The sequence below is a fragment of the Eriocheir sinensis genome, chromosome 28, assembly GCF_024679095.1.
Source record: "Eriocheir sinensis breed Jianghai 21 chromosome 28, ASM2467909v1, whole genome shotgun sequence".
In the NCBI taxonomy this organism is placed as follows: Eukaryota; Metazoa; Arthropoda; class Malacostraca; order Decapoda; family Varunidae; genus Eriocheir; species Eriocheir sinensis.
The window spans coordinates 7119633-7136530 of record NC_066536.1 but is presented as its reverse complement, the minus strand read 5'-3'; the positions used below and the strand labels follow the sequence as shown (position 1 = coordinate 7136530).

Here is a 16898-nt window from a genome sequence, read left to right as displayed (position 1 = left end):
CTCACCATCCCACCCTAACCTCTGTCTCCCTCTTTTGTCTCACCCCCTTGCCGTTGCCTCTTTCTGTTCCCCGTTCCACCCCACCCCATCCTCCCATCACCTCATGACCTCACCCCTTTTCCCATCCCGCCTCTCTCCTCCCACCGATACCCCAACAAGAGGGTTATAACTACACTGCACTACACTCTGTCACGCCCTTACACCATACCTCTTACCCCATCCAGTACACCGTCTACGCTATATACCTCCATCCCATTTACACCTCCACAGCCCAGTCTACGTTATACCTTCACCTCCACCCCGTCAGCTACACTCTCCACACCTCCACACCTCTCCTCACCTCCACCAGTCTCTGTTTTCTTCACACTCCTGACTCGAGAACCAGAAATCAAGGAGGAATCGGATATTCGAACAGATTTGACTCGATGATGAAAGAGGTCGAAGCTACACACCGTTCCAGCTTTCCCCCTTTTTCCTTTTTGTATTATACTGGAAAAGGAAAGTATAGGGAAAGGGATCGGCAGGTAAAGGTGACGTTTAGGAATAGAATAAGAATGGAGGTTGTATGGATTTTGGTAGTAGTGGTGTTGGTGGTGGTGATAGTGGTGGTGGTGGTGATTGATGTGGGAATATTTTATGGTTGTTTTTAGGTTAAGATATGGTTTTGGTGAGAGAGAGAGAGAGAGAGAGAGAGAGAGAGAGAGAGAGAGAGAGAGAGAGAGAGAGAGAGAGAGAGAGAGAGAGAGAGAGAGAGAGAGAGAGAGAGAGAGAGAGAGAGAGAGAGAGATATGCAAGAATAATAGACAACAAAATATTTAACGTCTGAACGAAATGCAAGAACGAAAGCAATTTGGGAGTCTTTTTTTTTCTTTTTTTTTTTCTCAATATGACTTTTATTTTTCTACTCCTATTTTCGACGAGGTAAACACACACACACACACACACACACACACACACACACACACACACACACACACACACACACACACACACACACACACACACACACACACACACACATTAGCATTCCCTCCATCTTTCCCTCCATCAGATATATTCGTATGTTGTCATCTGGTTCCTCTTCTTCCTTCTTCCTCTTCCTCTTCCTTATCTTCTTTTTCTTCTTCCTCCTCCTCCTCCTCCTCCTCCTCAAAAATCTTCTCATCTATAATCTTTCTCTCTCACGAGTTTCCTCTCTTCCTCCCTCCCTCTCTTCCTCCTCCTCGTCCTATGTTTTCCTTTCTCTTTCCCTTCCTCTTATTCTCATCTTCCTCTGCACCTCCCTTCCTCCCTCCCATTCCACCTTCTTCCTCTCCTCCTCTTCCCTCCCTCCCTCCCTCCTTCTCCAGAAGACTGCCACGCAAATAAAGAAGAAAATTGTCTCATGGTTTTCCGCTTGAGAGAGAGAGAGAGAGAGAGAGAGAGAGAGAGAGAGAGAGAGAGAGAGAGAGAGAGAGAGAGAGAGAGAGAGAGAGAGAGAATGTCAACAGAAGAAAGGAGACCCAATGCTGAATTTGAAATGAGATACCAGTTTTTTTTTATTATTATTGTTATTGTTATTATTTATTATTATTATTGTTGTTGTCGTTTAATCTTCACTACTACTGCTGTTACTACTACTACTACTACTACTGTTCTCTATTCCTCCATATTATAAACACAAAATCCATTCTCTTACATAATTTTCCTGTCACCCTTCACCTCTTCCTCCATCCTCCCCCTCCTCCTCCTCCTTCCTCCTGTCCCTCACCCCTATACCCCCCTCTCTCACCCTACCTCTTCACTCTCCTACTCCTCCCCTCTCACCTACCTCCCATACCCTATCCTCTCTAACAATGACTTCCAATCCCTTCCCTTCCTCTCCCCTTCCCCTACTCTTCTCTTATCTCTCCTCCCCTTCTCCCCTTACTTTCCTCTCCTCTCACATCCCTTCCTCCTCCCCTCTCCACTCACCTCTCATCCTGTCCAACAAGCTTTCTACTCCCTTACCCTCTCCCTCCCTTCCCTCCCTCTCATCCTTGTCAATATCGGACCGTCGAACGCGGCGGCTCGAAGTATCGGAGTCGCCTCTTCGAAGCTTCACTTCTTTGATTCGAGTCTCGTGGCATCGATGAACCCCAGTGACGAGATGAAGACAAAGACGACTACGATCACCACCACCATCACTGTCATCACTTACATCACATCACCACTACATCATCACCACTGTCACCACCACCACTACATCATCACCACTGTCACCACCACCACTACCTTTTGTTTTTTTTTTTGTTTTTTACAGCAAAGGAGGCAGCTCAAGGGCACACAAAAAAAGAAAACAATAATAAAAAAAAGCCCGCTACTCTCTGCTCCTACCTCCTTTACCATCACCTCCACCCCCTCTACCACCACCACCACCACCACTGCCATCACCTCCACCACCTCTATCACCACCACCATTGCCATCATCACAACCATCAGCACCATCATCACCACTACAGTATCACCTCACCATCACCACCACCATCACTATCACCCACCGCTAAGTCACCACTACCCCACAACCACTACTACCACCACCACCATCACCACTGTTCCACCACCACAAACGCCACCTCACCATCACTAATACCACTATCATCACCACTACAACTTTTATTTTTATTTTCTACATCATTTTCTTCCATATATAGATTTTTTCCCTGTCTTAATCTCGCGTATATACTTGACTTTTCCTCGTTATTTTGTGTGTTTTTGCTTCTTACAACTTTGCCATTATTATTGTTGTTGTTGTTGTTGGGGTGGACTTACGACAGAGTATAGAGCGCCATCTATGTGTGAAGGGCGACACTGAACCTTCTTTTGTTGTTTTTCTGTCTATAGCTATGGAGGACTCTTATTGTTGGTCTTCCTTCAGTTGCATAAATTACGACCTCGGGCAAGAGAAAAGGAATACTTGAATGTGATGTTGACCTTAATATTCCTAGTCCACTGAGGTTTATATTTATTGTGTTCTTTTTTGTATCGTTCCAGACGGTCATGTTTTTTTTTGTGTGTGTGTTTTTTCGTTGTGTATGTTTTTTGTGGTGTTTTATTTCAGTCTCCCATTGTCCTCGTGGTCGTTGTCATCGTTTTCTTTTTCCCCCTTGTAGCTTTTTTATTTATTTATCTTTTTTTTGTTTATTTTGCACGGGCTTAGGGCTTTAAAATTCTTGCCCTATACATGTACTACAATTTTTCTACTTTTTTTTATCTTATATGTGTGTGTGTGTGTGTGTGTGTGTGTGTGTGTGTGTGTGTGTGTGAAAAAGAAGCATATGACATTTCACACCAAGATCGATTTCCAGTTTTTTTCCTTATTTCTTTCTTTATCATTTCTTTCCATCTTTCGTATTTTCTTTTCGCTTTCCCTACTTCTCTCTCTCTTTCTCTTTTTTTCCTTCTCATGTATAAGAGCGCAGCTGGCGAGGGCAGGGGGAAATATTGTTTAAAGCCTGCTCTCTCTCTCTCTCTCTCTCTCTCTCTCTCTCTCTCTCTCTCTCTCTCTCTCTCTCTCATATACTAACCCCCCCCTCTCTCCCCCTCACAGAAGCTGCCAGTCCTCACCAACAAGAGCAACTCATCCTCGAGAGTCAACCTTCCTCATGACGCCACGAGCCGGATCGAGGGAGACACCGGAGGAGGAGGAGGAGGAGGAGGAGGAGGGAGGACCAGGGACGGAGGAATAGGGGGAGGAGGAGGAACAGGAGGAGGGGCGCAGGTGGGGCAAGGTGGGGCTGGATCCTTACCTGTACTAAACAACAACAAAGGTGAGATCGGACCGGACTCGCCGCGGCAGCCCAGATTGAACTCCTGCAAAGTCTCCTCCTCCGCCAACGCCGCCGCCGCCACCTCCACTACCTCCACCTCCTCCCGGCCGGCCACCTCCTCCCACTCCCTCCCACTCTCGCCTCAGGGTAAGCTATGATGCATTGGTTGTAGTAGTAGTAGTAGTAGTAATAGTAGTAGTAGTAGTAGTAGTAGTAGTAGTAGTAGTAGTGGTGGTGGTGGTAGGGCATTGTTTTTTTTTTGTTTTTTTGTCAGTGAAATGAGAAAAAAGTAATATGTAAGGAGATTTAGAGAGTATTTCCATGATAGAATTACTGAATATTGTATTTTGCCTATATTAACACACACACACACACACACACACACACACACACACACACACACACTATCTCTCTCTCTCTCTCTCTCTCTCTCTCTCTCTCTCTCTCTCTCTCTCTCGACTACTATCATTCAGGACAAAGGAAGAACGAAGCCTTACACCTTATCTTCCTCTTCCCTTCCTCCCTCCCTCTCTTCCTCCCTCTCTCCCTCCCTCCAGTCTTCCTCCCATATCTCCATTCCTTGCAATACCTTCCTCTTCGCCTCTCCCTTCTTCTTCTTCCTTGTGATCTTGTCTTAAGTCCGTTTCTCGATATTGTATTTCCCATTCTTCGTGTTTCTTTATCAAAATCCAATCAGGAAGTGGTTTAGGGAATGTTAGTAGTAGTAGTAGTAGTAGTAGTAGTAGTAGTAGTATTTTTTTCTGGCGTCACTTTAATATGAAAATAATAATGTTCGCGTCTGAAGCTTTTCGTTCACGGCCAAAAATGATCAAGATAATGAGGCGGGCCAGGAGATTTTTGTCTGAATAAAAAATGTCCCTAAAGAGGCAGCATTAATGGGGGAGAGAGAGAGAGAGAGAGAGAGAGAGAGAGAGAGAGAGAGAGAGAGAGAGAGAGAGAGAGAGAGAGAGAGAGAGAGAGAGAGAGAGAGAGATGCACATAACGTAAAAAGCAAGAGGCAGTGTAATTCAATATTGTAAGCTGTGCAAATCAACCACAACCAAAATATTCCAGTGAGATAAAAGATTTGAGTGAACATTTTTATTGTGTTTACTACAAGCGACAAATCATATTCCAAAAAGAAGATTCAATGAACTGAGAAAAAAAAAACAATAGCAGGCAGTGATTTGGTTGTGAGTGAAAGAGATAACGGAAAGGAAGTAGTAATTGTGAAGAAATGAGGAGAACGCAGAACAATAAAGAAAATACTGATGAAGAAATATATAAATGATAATGTAGGTATTTGTTTTCTGTTGTACGTGTTTAGTGTTGTTTTAGTACCCGATCTGTTATATAAAGGACCAAAAAGTTAACGATAAAAGAACGACAGAATAAATAAAACGAAACAGTGAAAATATATACTCAATGGAAACGAAAATAAAGGAAAAAAAAGATATATGAAACAACGAAAAGATATACGCATTTAAAACGAAACAAAGGCCGAGGGACTATTTGGTCTTGAACGAAACAAAGAAGAAACGAAACAGCGAAAAGATGTACGTAGTGGAAACGATAAAAGAAAGTGTAAAAGGAGAAGATGAAAGGATAATGCGACGAAAATGGTAACTTTAATCTGTGAGGAAATAACGAAAGCAGACGCAGCGGTAACAAATGAACGCATGGTGAATTTAAAGATGAGAAGATTATGAAGGAAACTGAACGAAGGAAAAAAGTTACTGAATGACCACAATGTAAAAAAAAAAGGTATACATGAGAACAGAAAATTAAAAAAAAAATCCGAAAACATAACGAATTGATATGATGCAAACAAAAGAAGGAAAGGGTAAACGTAAGAAAAACGATAAAAACTGAAAAAAATGATAAAAAAGTGAACCGAGAGCAGAAAATAAATAAGAAAACGACCGATAATATAAGGAATAAACGCGATGCAGACGAGAGAAGGAAAAGATGAGCGTGAGAAAAACGAAAAGAAGAACAAAAACGATGATAAAAAAAGCAAAACAAAAGATGATAAAAAAGCAAAACAAAAAGATGATTAAAAAGCAAAACAAAAAGATGATGAAAAAGAAAACACAAATGAAGAACCCACTGAATGACAACCAAGAAAAGGGAAAACAAACCATGAAAACAATTAGCAATGAAACAAAGAAGTTGAAATTAGTGAATAGAAGAACGCCGAGATAACGAAGAGCAGATTCAGTGGATAACCGTAAAGAAGAAGAAGAAGAAGAAACAGAAGAAGAAGAAGAAGAAGAAGAAGTTTAATGAGAAAACATTTTTAATTAACCGTCTGCCGACACACACACACACACACACACAGTCGCAGGCAATGACAAGAAATGATAAAATTCAATAAAAATAACGAGAAGAAAAAGAAGGAGGATAATAATTGTGAAGAAGAATCGTTACATTTTTGTCTAATTATCTTTTATCTTTACTCCCTTTGTTTCCATTTTATTCGTTTTACTGTACTTGTCTTTTACTTCGTTTTATCTCGTTTTCTGTTTTGCACTTTTCTTACTGTTGTTGTTGTTGTGGTTTTGTCTTCCACTCTTACTTTCATTTACTCCTCTTTTTTCTTTACTTTTGTTTCACTCCTTTCCCCTTTTTTGTTGTTGTTGTGGTTTTGTCTTCCACTCTTACTCTCCTTTACTCTTCTTTATTCTTTCCTTTTGTTTCACTCCTTTCCTCTTTTTTATTCTTGGCTAGACACTTTTAACGCTCTTCTTAAACCTCTTTCTAAATACTTTCGCTTCCTTTTATAATTGTCTGCCTTGTTTTAGTTTATTTTTTTTCTGGCTCCTTTACTTTCGTTCTTTTCTCTCTCCTTTTTGATGACTTTTCTTCATGTTTGTTTTTTACCTTTATTCTGCCGCTTTACTTGGCAAGGTACTTTTCGGGGAAGAAAATAATGAGTGAGAAGATTTACCACGAAGGAAAATAAGCTGACTTAATGATACTGGTACGATGAATAATGAGAAGGATAAAACGAAAGAAGGATGATAATAATAGTGAGGATACCATGAATAATGATGACGATAAAAAGAAGAAAAATAATAATAATGATAATACTATGAATAATGATGATGATGAAAAGAAAGGAAATAATAATAATAATAATAATAATAATAAGGATGCTATGAATTATGATTATGATAAAAAGCAGAAAAGAAGAAAAAATGGTGAGGAAGAAGATAAGAAGTAGATGATGATGATGATGATGATGATGAAACTGTTAGAGGGAAAAACAATAACTGACTTTTATAATTAGTAAACAAAATTAATTGGACATGAATCGAAAAGAAAAAAGAAGCAAAAAAACTAAAAACCCGATATCTACAAGAAAAGAGGAAGAGGAGGAGGAGGAGGAGGAGGAGGAGGAAACTTAATTCAACTCCTTTGCATAGAGATGAAGAATGAATGTAAGGGAAGAAAATGGAAGAAAATGAAGAAAAAAATAAATCTAAATTATATAATCAAGAGTTCATAACAAGAGAGAGAGAGAGAGAGAGAGAGAGAGAGAGAGAGAGAGAGAGAGAGAGAGAGAGAGAGAGAGAGAGAGAGAGAGAGAGAGAGAGAGGTGATGGACTGAAGAGGGAAGGAAGTTGAGGAAGAGTGGAGGGAAGTGGCGGAAGAAAAGAGGCAAGTGGAGGAAGACAAGCAAAGTAGTGAGGGAAAAAAAGCTAAAGTTTGGAGGTTATAAAAAAAGGGAGAAAGGAGGCAAATTTGAGGAGGAAAGAAAAGGAAGAGATGACGGAAGAGTTGAAGAGAAGGAGGAGTGAAGTGGAGGCAGAAGGAAGAGAAAGATAAACAGAGAAAAGGAGGAATGAAAGAAAGAGGATTAAGGAGTAAAAGAAGGAAAACGTATAGGAATTATGATAAAATTAATTAAATGGAGAGGGAAGAAGAGAGAGAACAAAGGAGTTACGACGGAATGATTAGAGTAATGGACGAGGAAGGAAAAAATAAAGAGAGAGAAGAGAAAGAGAGAGAGAGGAACTGAAGATGATAAATGCAAAGAAGAAAGAGAGAATAGAGAACAAAAAAGAGATAGATTTTATGCAGAAAGGAAAGGGAAAGAGTAGAGGGAAAAAGCGACTATGAATGTTAAACTGAGAAGAAAAAAAGATGGATAAAAAATAAGAAAAGAAAACAAGAGAAAAATAGAAAAAAACGGGAAAAATAAAGAAAGGTGGAAAGGGTGCAGAGGGGAAGCCAAAAAAGAGAAGAGAAAAATACGGAGAGTAGAGAGAGGAGGTAAAGATGAAGGAAGATAATAAAAAAGAAAGGAAGAAAAGAAACTAGAGAGAGGGGAGGAATAGAAAAATAAGAGGAGGGGAGGAAAATGTGGAGAAAAAGGAGAGATTATGGAGAGGGGAAGAAAAAGGAAAGGAGGTGAGGAGAAAGGGAAAGTAAAAGAGGAAAGAAAAAGGTCAAGGAAGATGATAAAAAAGAAAGGGAGGAAAGAAACTAGAGAGAGGGGAGGAATAGAAAAAAAGAGGAGGGGAGGAAAATGTGGAGAAAAAGGAGAGATTGTGGAGAGGGAAAGAAAAAGGAAAGAAGATGAGGAATAAGGGAAAGTAAAAGAAGAAAGAAAAAGAGGAGAGGGAATGTTGGGAAAAGAGAGAGAGAGAAGAGAAGAAAGTATAGGATGGAAACGAAGGAGAGAAACTGGAAAGATGAAAGAAAAGAGGAGATAATGTGGGAAAAAAGGAAGGAAAAAAAGAGAAAGAGAGAGAAGAAATAAATAAAGGATGTAAGTGAAGAAGAAAATAAAGTACATAAGAACGTAATGAGTTTGCTAAAGGCTTTCACATGACATTTCCGCTAAACCCAACACCACCTAGATCTCCCTCTCCATAATTAATTTAGGCCTAACCTTTTGCTGAGTGTTTTATCGTACTGGCACTCACCACAAGACTGCCAGACCTGTTCCACTCATCCATCACTCTGTTAGTATTGGCACTCACCAGATGACTGCCAGACCTGTTCCACTCATCCATCACTCTGTTAGTATTGGCACTCACCACATGACTGCCAGGCCTGTTCCACACATCCACCACTCTGTTAGCATTGGCACTCACCACATGACTACCAGGCCTGTTCCACTCATCCACCACTCTGTTAGTATTGGCACTCACCACAAGACTACCAGACCTGTCCCACTCATCCACCACTCTGTTAGTATTGGCACTCACCACATGACTGCCAGACCTGTTCCACACATCCACCACTCTGTTAGTATTGGCACTCACCAGATGACTGCCAGGCCTGTTCCACTCATCCACCACTCTGTTAGTATTGGCACTCACCACAAGACTGCCAGGCCTGTTCCACTCATCCACCACTCTGTTAGTATTGGCACTCACCAGATGACTGCCAGGCCTGTTCCACTCATCCACCACTCTGTTAGTATTGGCACTCACCACATGACTGCCAGGCCTGTTCCACTCATCCACCACTCTGTTAGTATTGGCACTCACCACATGACTGCCAGGCCTGTTCCACTCATCCACCACTCTGTTAGTATTGGCACTCACCACATGACTACCAGGCTTGATCCACTCATCCACCACTATTTAGTAAACCAATTCTTTCCTGCCTTTATCAAATTTGAAAGTAGAGAGAAAAGGGAAAGAAACTGAGGGAGATAAGAAGAAAGAAAGAGTGAACAAAAAAGGGAAGGAAAAAGAAGAGTAGAGAGTAAAAGATTGAGGAAGAGATGAAGAAAGAAAGAGAATAAATGATGAAGAAAGGAGAATTAAAGAGTCTGGGGAAGAGAAAAATACATGAAGACGGAATGGCTGATGAAGGAAAGAGGAAGGGATACGGAAAAGACGCTGAAAAAGAGAGAAAAAAAAAGACAGACGAAGTGGTTAAAGAAAAAAAAAAGAAAAAAGAAGATAAAGAATACGGAAAGAAAAAAAAAGACCAAGACGTAACGAATTGAATGAAAAACAAAACAAAAAAGAGAAAGGATCCGGGAAAAAGGGACAGAAAAAGAGGAGGGGAAAAAAAAAAAGAGATCAAGACGTGTGGGTGAAAAAGGAGGAGAAAGGAGATGGAAGAGGTGGCATGAAGGGGGGAGGGGGGCGGGTGGCAAGGGGGGGTGGGGGGTAAGGGCCAGCATCAGGTAGCTTCATTAGGAGAGGAGAAACTAGACCTGCCAGCCAGCCCGACCGCCCCCCCCCCCCCCCCTCCTGCTGCTGATGATGATAGTGGTAGAGGTGGCGGCAGTAGCAGTAGAAGTAGAAGTACCAGCAGGAGGAGGAAGAGGAGGAGAATCAAAAGGAAGGAAAAAAGGTGATGGAGAAGAAGGAAGATGGAGGAAAAAGGAGAGAAGGAAGAAGGAAAAAGAGAAAATGGAGGATGGGGGAAAGTGGACGAAAGGGATAAAGAGGGAAAGGAAATAGCAAGAAAGTATGAAGGAGAAGAAAGAGGAGGAGGAAAAGGTAATCTATCAATGAACTAATGACATACTTCGCGAGGAGGAGAAGGCGATGAAGAGAAGGACGAGGAAGAGGAGTAAGTAAAGCCCGAAGTAGTAACAGTGCCAGTAGTAGTAGTAGTAGTAGTAGTAGTAGTAGTAGTAGTAGTAGTAGTAGTAGTCGTAAGAGAAATGATAAAGAAGAGAAAGGAGAAAGAGAAAGAAAGAAAAATAACATCCATTGAAACATTTAGTAAGGAAGTGTTAGCAAGAAAGGAGGAGGAAGTGAGAGAAAAGAAGAGGAAGAGAGGGAGAGGAGGAGGAGGAGGAGGAGGTGCTAGGAATTTTGAAAGAGGAGGAGGAGGAGGAGGAATGATCAATACGAGACCCTCCTTCCCTCCCTCCTCCCTCCCCATTCTCTCCCTTCCTTCCTCCATCCATCTCTTCCTATTCCTCTCCCTCTCATTCTTTCCTCTCTCTCCCTCCCGCTGCGTACACACTGACCCACATAGTGGCAACACACACACACACACACACACACACACACACACACACACACACACACACACACACACACACACACACACACACACACACACACACACACACACACACACACACACACACACACACACACACACACACACACACACACACACACACACACACACGCACACACACTTATTATCGGTATTTTTGAGGACGTAGGCATCATTTGAGAGAGAGAGAGAGAGAGAGAGAGAGAGAGAGAGAGAGAGAGAGAGAGAGAGAGAGGAGGAGAAAAGAGAGAGAGAGAGAGAGAGAGAGGAAGAAAAAAAAAGACTGAGGAGGGGAAAGTGGACGAAAGGGAAGAGAAGGAAGAGGAAGCAGGAAGGAGGAAGAGAAGACGAGGGAGGAAAGAAAATAGGAGGAGGAGGAAAATGTCATATATCGATGAACCAATGACATACTTCAGAAGGTAAAGGAGGAGAAGGCGAAAAAGAAGAAGGAGAAGAAGAAAAAGAAGTGGGAAGAGGAGGAGAAGCAGGAGGAGAAGTGGGAGGAGGAGAAGTGGAGGAGGAGGAGTTCCATCAGTTAACTAATTATATGCATGAGAGGGAGAGGAAAAGGAGGTGGCAAGGAGGAGGTGATGGTAAAGAGGCGCTTATCAATCATCTGGCAGCTAATGACATGCAGGGAGGAGGAGGAGAAGGAGGAGGAGGAGGAGGAGGAGGCAAAGGAAAAAGAAGTGAAGGAAGAGGAATAGAGTGAGTAAAAGGAAATGCAGAAATTGGAGGAGGAAAAAGAGAAGAAAGGGGAATAGGAAGAGGAAGAGGAGAAGGAAGCGAAGGAGGAGAAATATAACGAGTAAAAAGAAATGCAGAAAATGGAGGAGGAGTACGAAGAGAAGGAAGAGGAAGAGGAGGAGGAGGAGGAGGATTTAAAGGAAGCTAAGGAGGAAGAAGTGGAGGAGGAGGAAGACCCGAATAGCAGAAAATACAGAAACCAGAGGAGTAGAAAGAGGAGAGAGAAGATGAGTCCATTTTTTTTTCCTATTAGACTTTTCTTCTTTTTTTTTCCATATTTCGTATTTTCATTTTTTTCTTTTTTTTTTCTTATTCGTTCTTTTAAATCTACTTACTCTGCTATTTTGTTTTATGTTTATTATATTTCTTTCTCTTTTTTCTCTTATTTTTTCTATTACGTCATTTGTCATCGGATTTTCTTATCCCTCATTAGTCTTCCTGCGTCGCGAAAATAATAAAATAAAAATAGATAAAAACAAAATAAAAATAAGTAAACAAGAACAATAAAATAAAAAAATAAAAAAAAGGGAAAGAAAACGAGTGAACAGGAAAATCAGTAAACAAACAAACCAGCAACAAACAACAACAGCAAGGTAATTTAACTGACTCAGGTAAACACGAGGTAAGTACTAATATAAACACCTGGAAATGGGAAACGTAAAACAGGGAGCTAACACACAAACACACACACAAACAGACAAACACAAACACACGCGGCGGGAAGGAAAGTGAGGCAGCGGGGAACAAACAGCGCTGGGAGGAAGGGAGGGAGGGAGAGGGGAGAAGAGAGGGAGGAAGGGAGAGGAGAGAGGGAAGAAGCATTGGTGGAAAGAGGAGGAAGGGAGAGGAGGGAATAAGATTTGGGAAGCTGGCATTTAGGGACACAGGGTTATTATTACTACTTCCATTATTATTATTATTATTATTATTATTATTATTATTATTATTATTATTATTATTATTATTGTGTGTGTGTGTGTGTGTGTGTGTGTGTGTGTGTGTGTGTGTGTGTGTGTGTGTGTGTGTTGCTTAAATTAATATAGAAAAGTTCTGGTGTATATGTATGAGTGCATATTTTAGATAAGGTAGCACGTAACCACACACACACACACACACACACACACACACACACACACACACACACACACACACACACACACACACACACACACACACACACACACACACACACACACACACCCATTGTCACAAATACGCATGAGTGTGTGTCTCTCTCTCTCTCTCACCGTTTATCTTTCATTATCACCCCAGACATTTCCTTTCTCATCCGCGTCTCTTTTTTTTTCCTTCTCTTCCTCCTTCTATGGTTCCTTCCCTCCTCCCTTTATCATTTTCTTCTTCTGCTTCACCCTCTCACTCTCTCTTCCTTTTCGTTCCTTTTCTCTTCATCCCGCTTCCTACTAATGTACAGTATTACGAAAGAAGGAATGAAGGAAGAAAAGACAGAAGGAAGGAAGGAAAAGAACGAAAGATGATAGAAGGAAGGGAAGGAGAGACGTTGAAAGGAAGAGAAGGAGGGAGGGATAGAGGGAGAGACAGGCAGAGAAGGATATGTTATCTCTTGACGGCAGACAAGTCTCTCTCTCTCTCTCTCTCTCTCTCTCTCAGGTGCGTGACAGTCATTGGGATGCGGGACTTACGGATTTTCTTGTGTGTGTGTGTGTGTGTGTGTGTGTGTGTGTGTGTGTAGGCGTGGAACTTTTGAGGTTACGAAATGGTTCATCCCCTTTATAGTCTCTCTCTCTCTCTCTCTCTCTCTCTCCCTTTATTCTTCCTTTCCCTCCTCCCCTTCTTTATCCCTTCATCCTCTCTGGCATCCCTAACTTCCCATATTTCCTCCTTCCCCCCCCTCCTCCTCCTCCTCCTCCTCCTCCTCTATCTCTTCCACTGTTCAGTAACTCTATTGTTCTTTGCCTTCATAAAAATCAGGGAATGTGTGTGTGTGTGTGTGTGTGTGTGTGTGTGTGTGTGTGTGTGTGTGTGTGTGTGTGTTTTAGGTGAAAGGGTGGTATCAGGTTTCATTTGTCTGTTTGCAAGAGAGAGAGAGAGAGAGAGAGAGAGAGAGAGAGAGAGAGAGAGAGAGAGAGAGAGAGAGAGAGAGCGTAGGCATGTCATTTCATATTAGGCCTAAGCGAGATACAAAAGCAGATAGACAAAAGAAAGTAGAAAGAAAAAAAAAAGACAAGTAGAAGATGAAGGATATTTTTTTGTGACACGGAGAAAAAAAAAAGATGAGGGGACCAAAAAGTGACGGAAATAATGACAGATAGACAGATAAAAAGGGAATATATTAATAGAAAAGCCGACGGATAGACAGATAAAGATGAATGAATTATTACAGTTTAAAGAGAAAAGTGGGAGTGATGAAAATAGTGGTTGAAAGAACGAAAGAAAAGGAAGAAAATAAATAAATAAAAGAACGGAATGGCAACTGGATGAAGGAACGAAGAGAGAGAGAGAGAGAGAGAGAGAGAGAGAGAGAGAGAGAGAGAGAGAGAGAGAGAGAGAGAGAGAGAGAGAGAGAGAGAGAGAGAGAGAGAGAGAGAGAGAGAGAGAGAGAGAGAGAGAGAGAGGTTGTTACTCTTCATACATACAAGTACAATACGTATAAATGAAAGAAATAGAGAATGGAATGGAGAGTGAATGAACGGTCTAAAGAATGGATCGAGGATGAAAGGAAGGCGGAGGGGGGGAGCGCGGGGGAGAAGAGACGAAGGAAAAAGAAACACTGAAGAGCGGAATAGAAATTGAATGAAAGGATAAGAATTGGATAAAGAGATGACAGCACGAAGGAAACAAAAGGAGAAAAGGAAGAAAGAAAAGGCAGAAGCGGGATGAAGATGGACGCACTGAGGAAAAGAAGAAAAAGAAAGAAAGAAAGAACTGGAAGGAGAATGGAAAAAGGAGAAAGAAAAAAAAGAAGCAAAACAAAAAAGGAAAGAACTAGATGGAGGAAGGATGGACAGATTTAGGAAAAGAATGAGAAAAGTAAAAGAACAGAATAAAAAAGAACTGAAATGGAAAAACGAAGAAAAAAGAAAGAAATTTAGGAATCGTAATGAAAAGAAGATTAAGGATTTAGATTTAGATTTAGGAAAAGAAAGAGAAAATAGTATAACAAAATAGAAAGAATTGAAATTATTAAGTAACGAAGAAAAAGAAAGAAATTAAGGAAACGTATAATGAAAAGAAGATTAAAAGAACGAAGGAAAAGAAGAAAACGAAATATATAAATGAAAGAAATAGAGAATAAACGGACGAAGGAAAAGTAAAGAATATATTTAAAAGAAAAAAATGGGACGGACGAAGGAAAAGAAGAAAACGAACGAAATGGAAAATAATAAACAGACTGAGAAAATAAAATAAAAATAGAAGCGAGAAAATTGAAAGAATGCAATTGAAAGAAAATATGAAATGAATAAATGGATGAAAAGTCGAACCACGAGAGAATGGAAGAAAACGAAAAGAGAGAGAGAGAGAGAGAGAGAGAGAGAGAGAGAGAGAGAGAGAGAGAGAGAGAGAGAGAGATCCCCTTTCGAGCCTCAATCATAGATGAACGAAGCTTTGGCAGCGAGAATCTGGTTATGGTTGAGACATCTATTGGGAGGGAAGCCATTCAGAGATAGAGATTGGGGATAAGAGAGAGAGAGAGAGAGAGAGAGAGAGAGAGAGAGAGAGAGAGAGAGAGAGAGAGAGAGAGAGAGAGAGAGAGAGAGAGAGATTATTCTTATTCACACATACAAGTACAATACGTTCATATCTACCTATCTACATACATACATACATACATACATTCATACATATATATTCATTCAAATTAAACTTTCATCAATCCAAGTTTTCCTCCCTAGCCTCTGCGTACTGACACAAACAAACGCATGCAGACAGTAGCAAACAGACGGACAAATACCGACAAACAGACACACACACACACACACACACACACACATACAGACTGTTGCAAAGCGATAGAAATGAACGTACACACACACACACACACACACACACACACACACACACACACACACACACACACACACACACACACACACACACACACACACACACACACACACACACACACACACACACACACACACACACACACACACACACACACACACACACACACACACACACACACACACAGACGGAGAGAATGACAGACATGTACTTACATAGACTCACAGACAACCATTGATCCAAACAGACAGAGGATAAAAGATACAGACAGCAACGGACAGCTAAACAGACAGGTGACAAACACACATACGTACAAACACACGCTCTCGTTTTAATCAAGAGTAGAGACAGGTTGGGAAGGTGAAAGAGTGGGTTAAGTAGTAGTGGTAGTAGTAGTAGTAGTAGTAGTTGTAGTTGTAGTTGTTGTTGTTGTTGTTGTTGTTGTTGTACTTGCTTTTGTAGTAATTGTAGTAGTAGTAGTAGTAGTAGTAGTAGTGGTAGTAGTAGTAGTAGTAGTAGCAGTAATAGTAGTAGTAGTAGTAGTAGTAGTAGTAGTAGTAGTAGTAGTAGTAGTAGTAGTAGTAGTAGTAGTAGTAGTAGTAGTAGTAGTGGCAGTAACATGCATCTCTCGAGGTACCTCCATACACAAGCCTCCATTCTTTACTACTCTTATAAACATTTTTATCCTCCTTTTGAAGCATCACGTAAAGAGCTTTTTCTTCTCTCTTCTATTTTCCCTTTTTTCCTGTAGCTTTCAAAATGCGTACCTACCTACCCTTTTGACCTTACACAAAGGAGAAAGGAACGGCAGTATAAGGGTTGTATTCACGTGTATGGTTTATGATGGTCTTTTGAAAATATAATATGGTGTAGTTAGACCAGTTCCCCTTTAAAACAAAACAAAAGAAGCATCTCACTGTACTATATGCATTAAATATAGCCTCCGCCCCTCGAGGTCTTAGCAAAGGAAGCGTGTAGAAGTGAACGAAGAGGTATGGAAGACAGCTACCCTTTGAAAGAGTCCCTTGGTGTAGTTGGAACACTATTGCCTCAACACACACGCACACACACACACACACACACACACACACACACACACACACACACACACACACACACAAAAGGTACTGTATTATAGACATTAGATATTCCCTGTGCCCCTTAACCCCAGGAAGCGTGTAAAAGCGAGCGAGAAACGATTAAGGACAGAACCAAGTAAAACAGTGAATTGGTGTAGTTAAGAGTTCCTACTTTCAACAAAAACAAAATTACAAGGGACTGTACCTTAGGCTTTAATTATTCCTCGGCCCCGGGACTCCAATAAAAAATGTAACGTATAAAATTGAATGAAAAAATATTAAAAAAAACACTGGAGACACCCCATAAAACAGT

At 41.0% G+C, this 16898-nt stretch overlaps 1 protein-coding gene across 2 annotated transcripts in view; it reads left to right on the top strand.

Moving 5' to 3' along the window:
- The window catches only part of LOC127004440 (dual specificity tyrosine-phosphorylation-regulated kinase mbk-2-like), a 95273-nt gene that overhangs the window by 32774 nt on the left and 45601 nt on the right, over nucleotides 1–16898 (top strand). For both annotated transcript variants that reach the window (XM_050872159.1, XM_050872157.1), the window contains one exon: nucleotides 3569–3935. In XM_050872159.1, the coding sequence (XP_050728116.1) occupies nucleotides 3569–3935 (367 nt within the window). The remainder of the gene's footprint in view (nucleotides 1–3568; nucleotides 3936–16898) is intronic.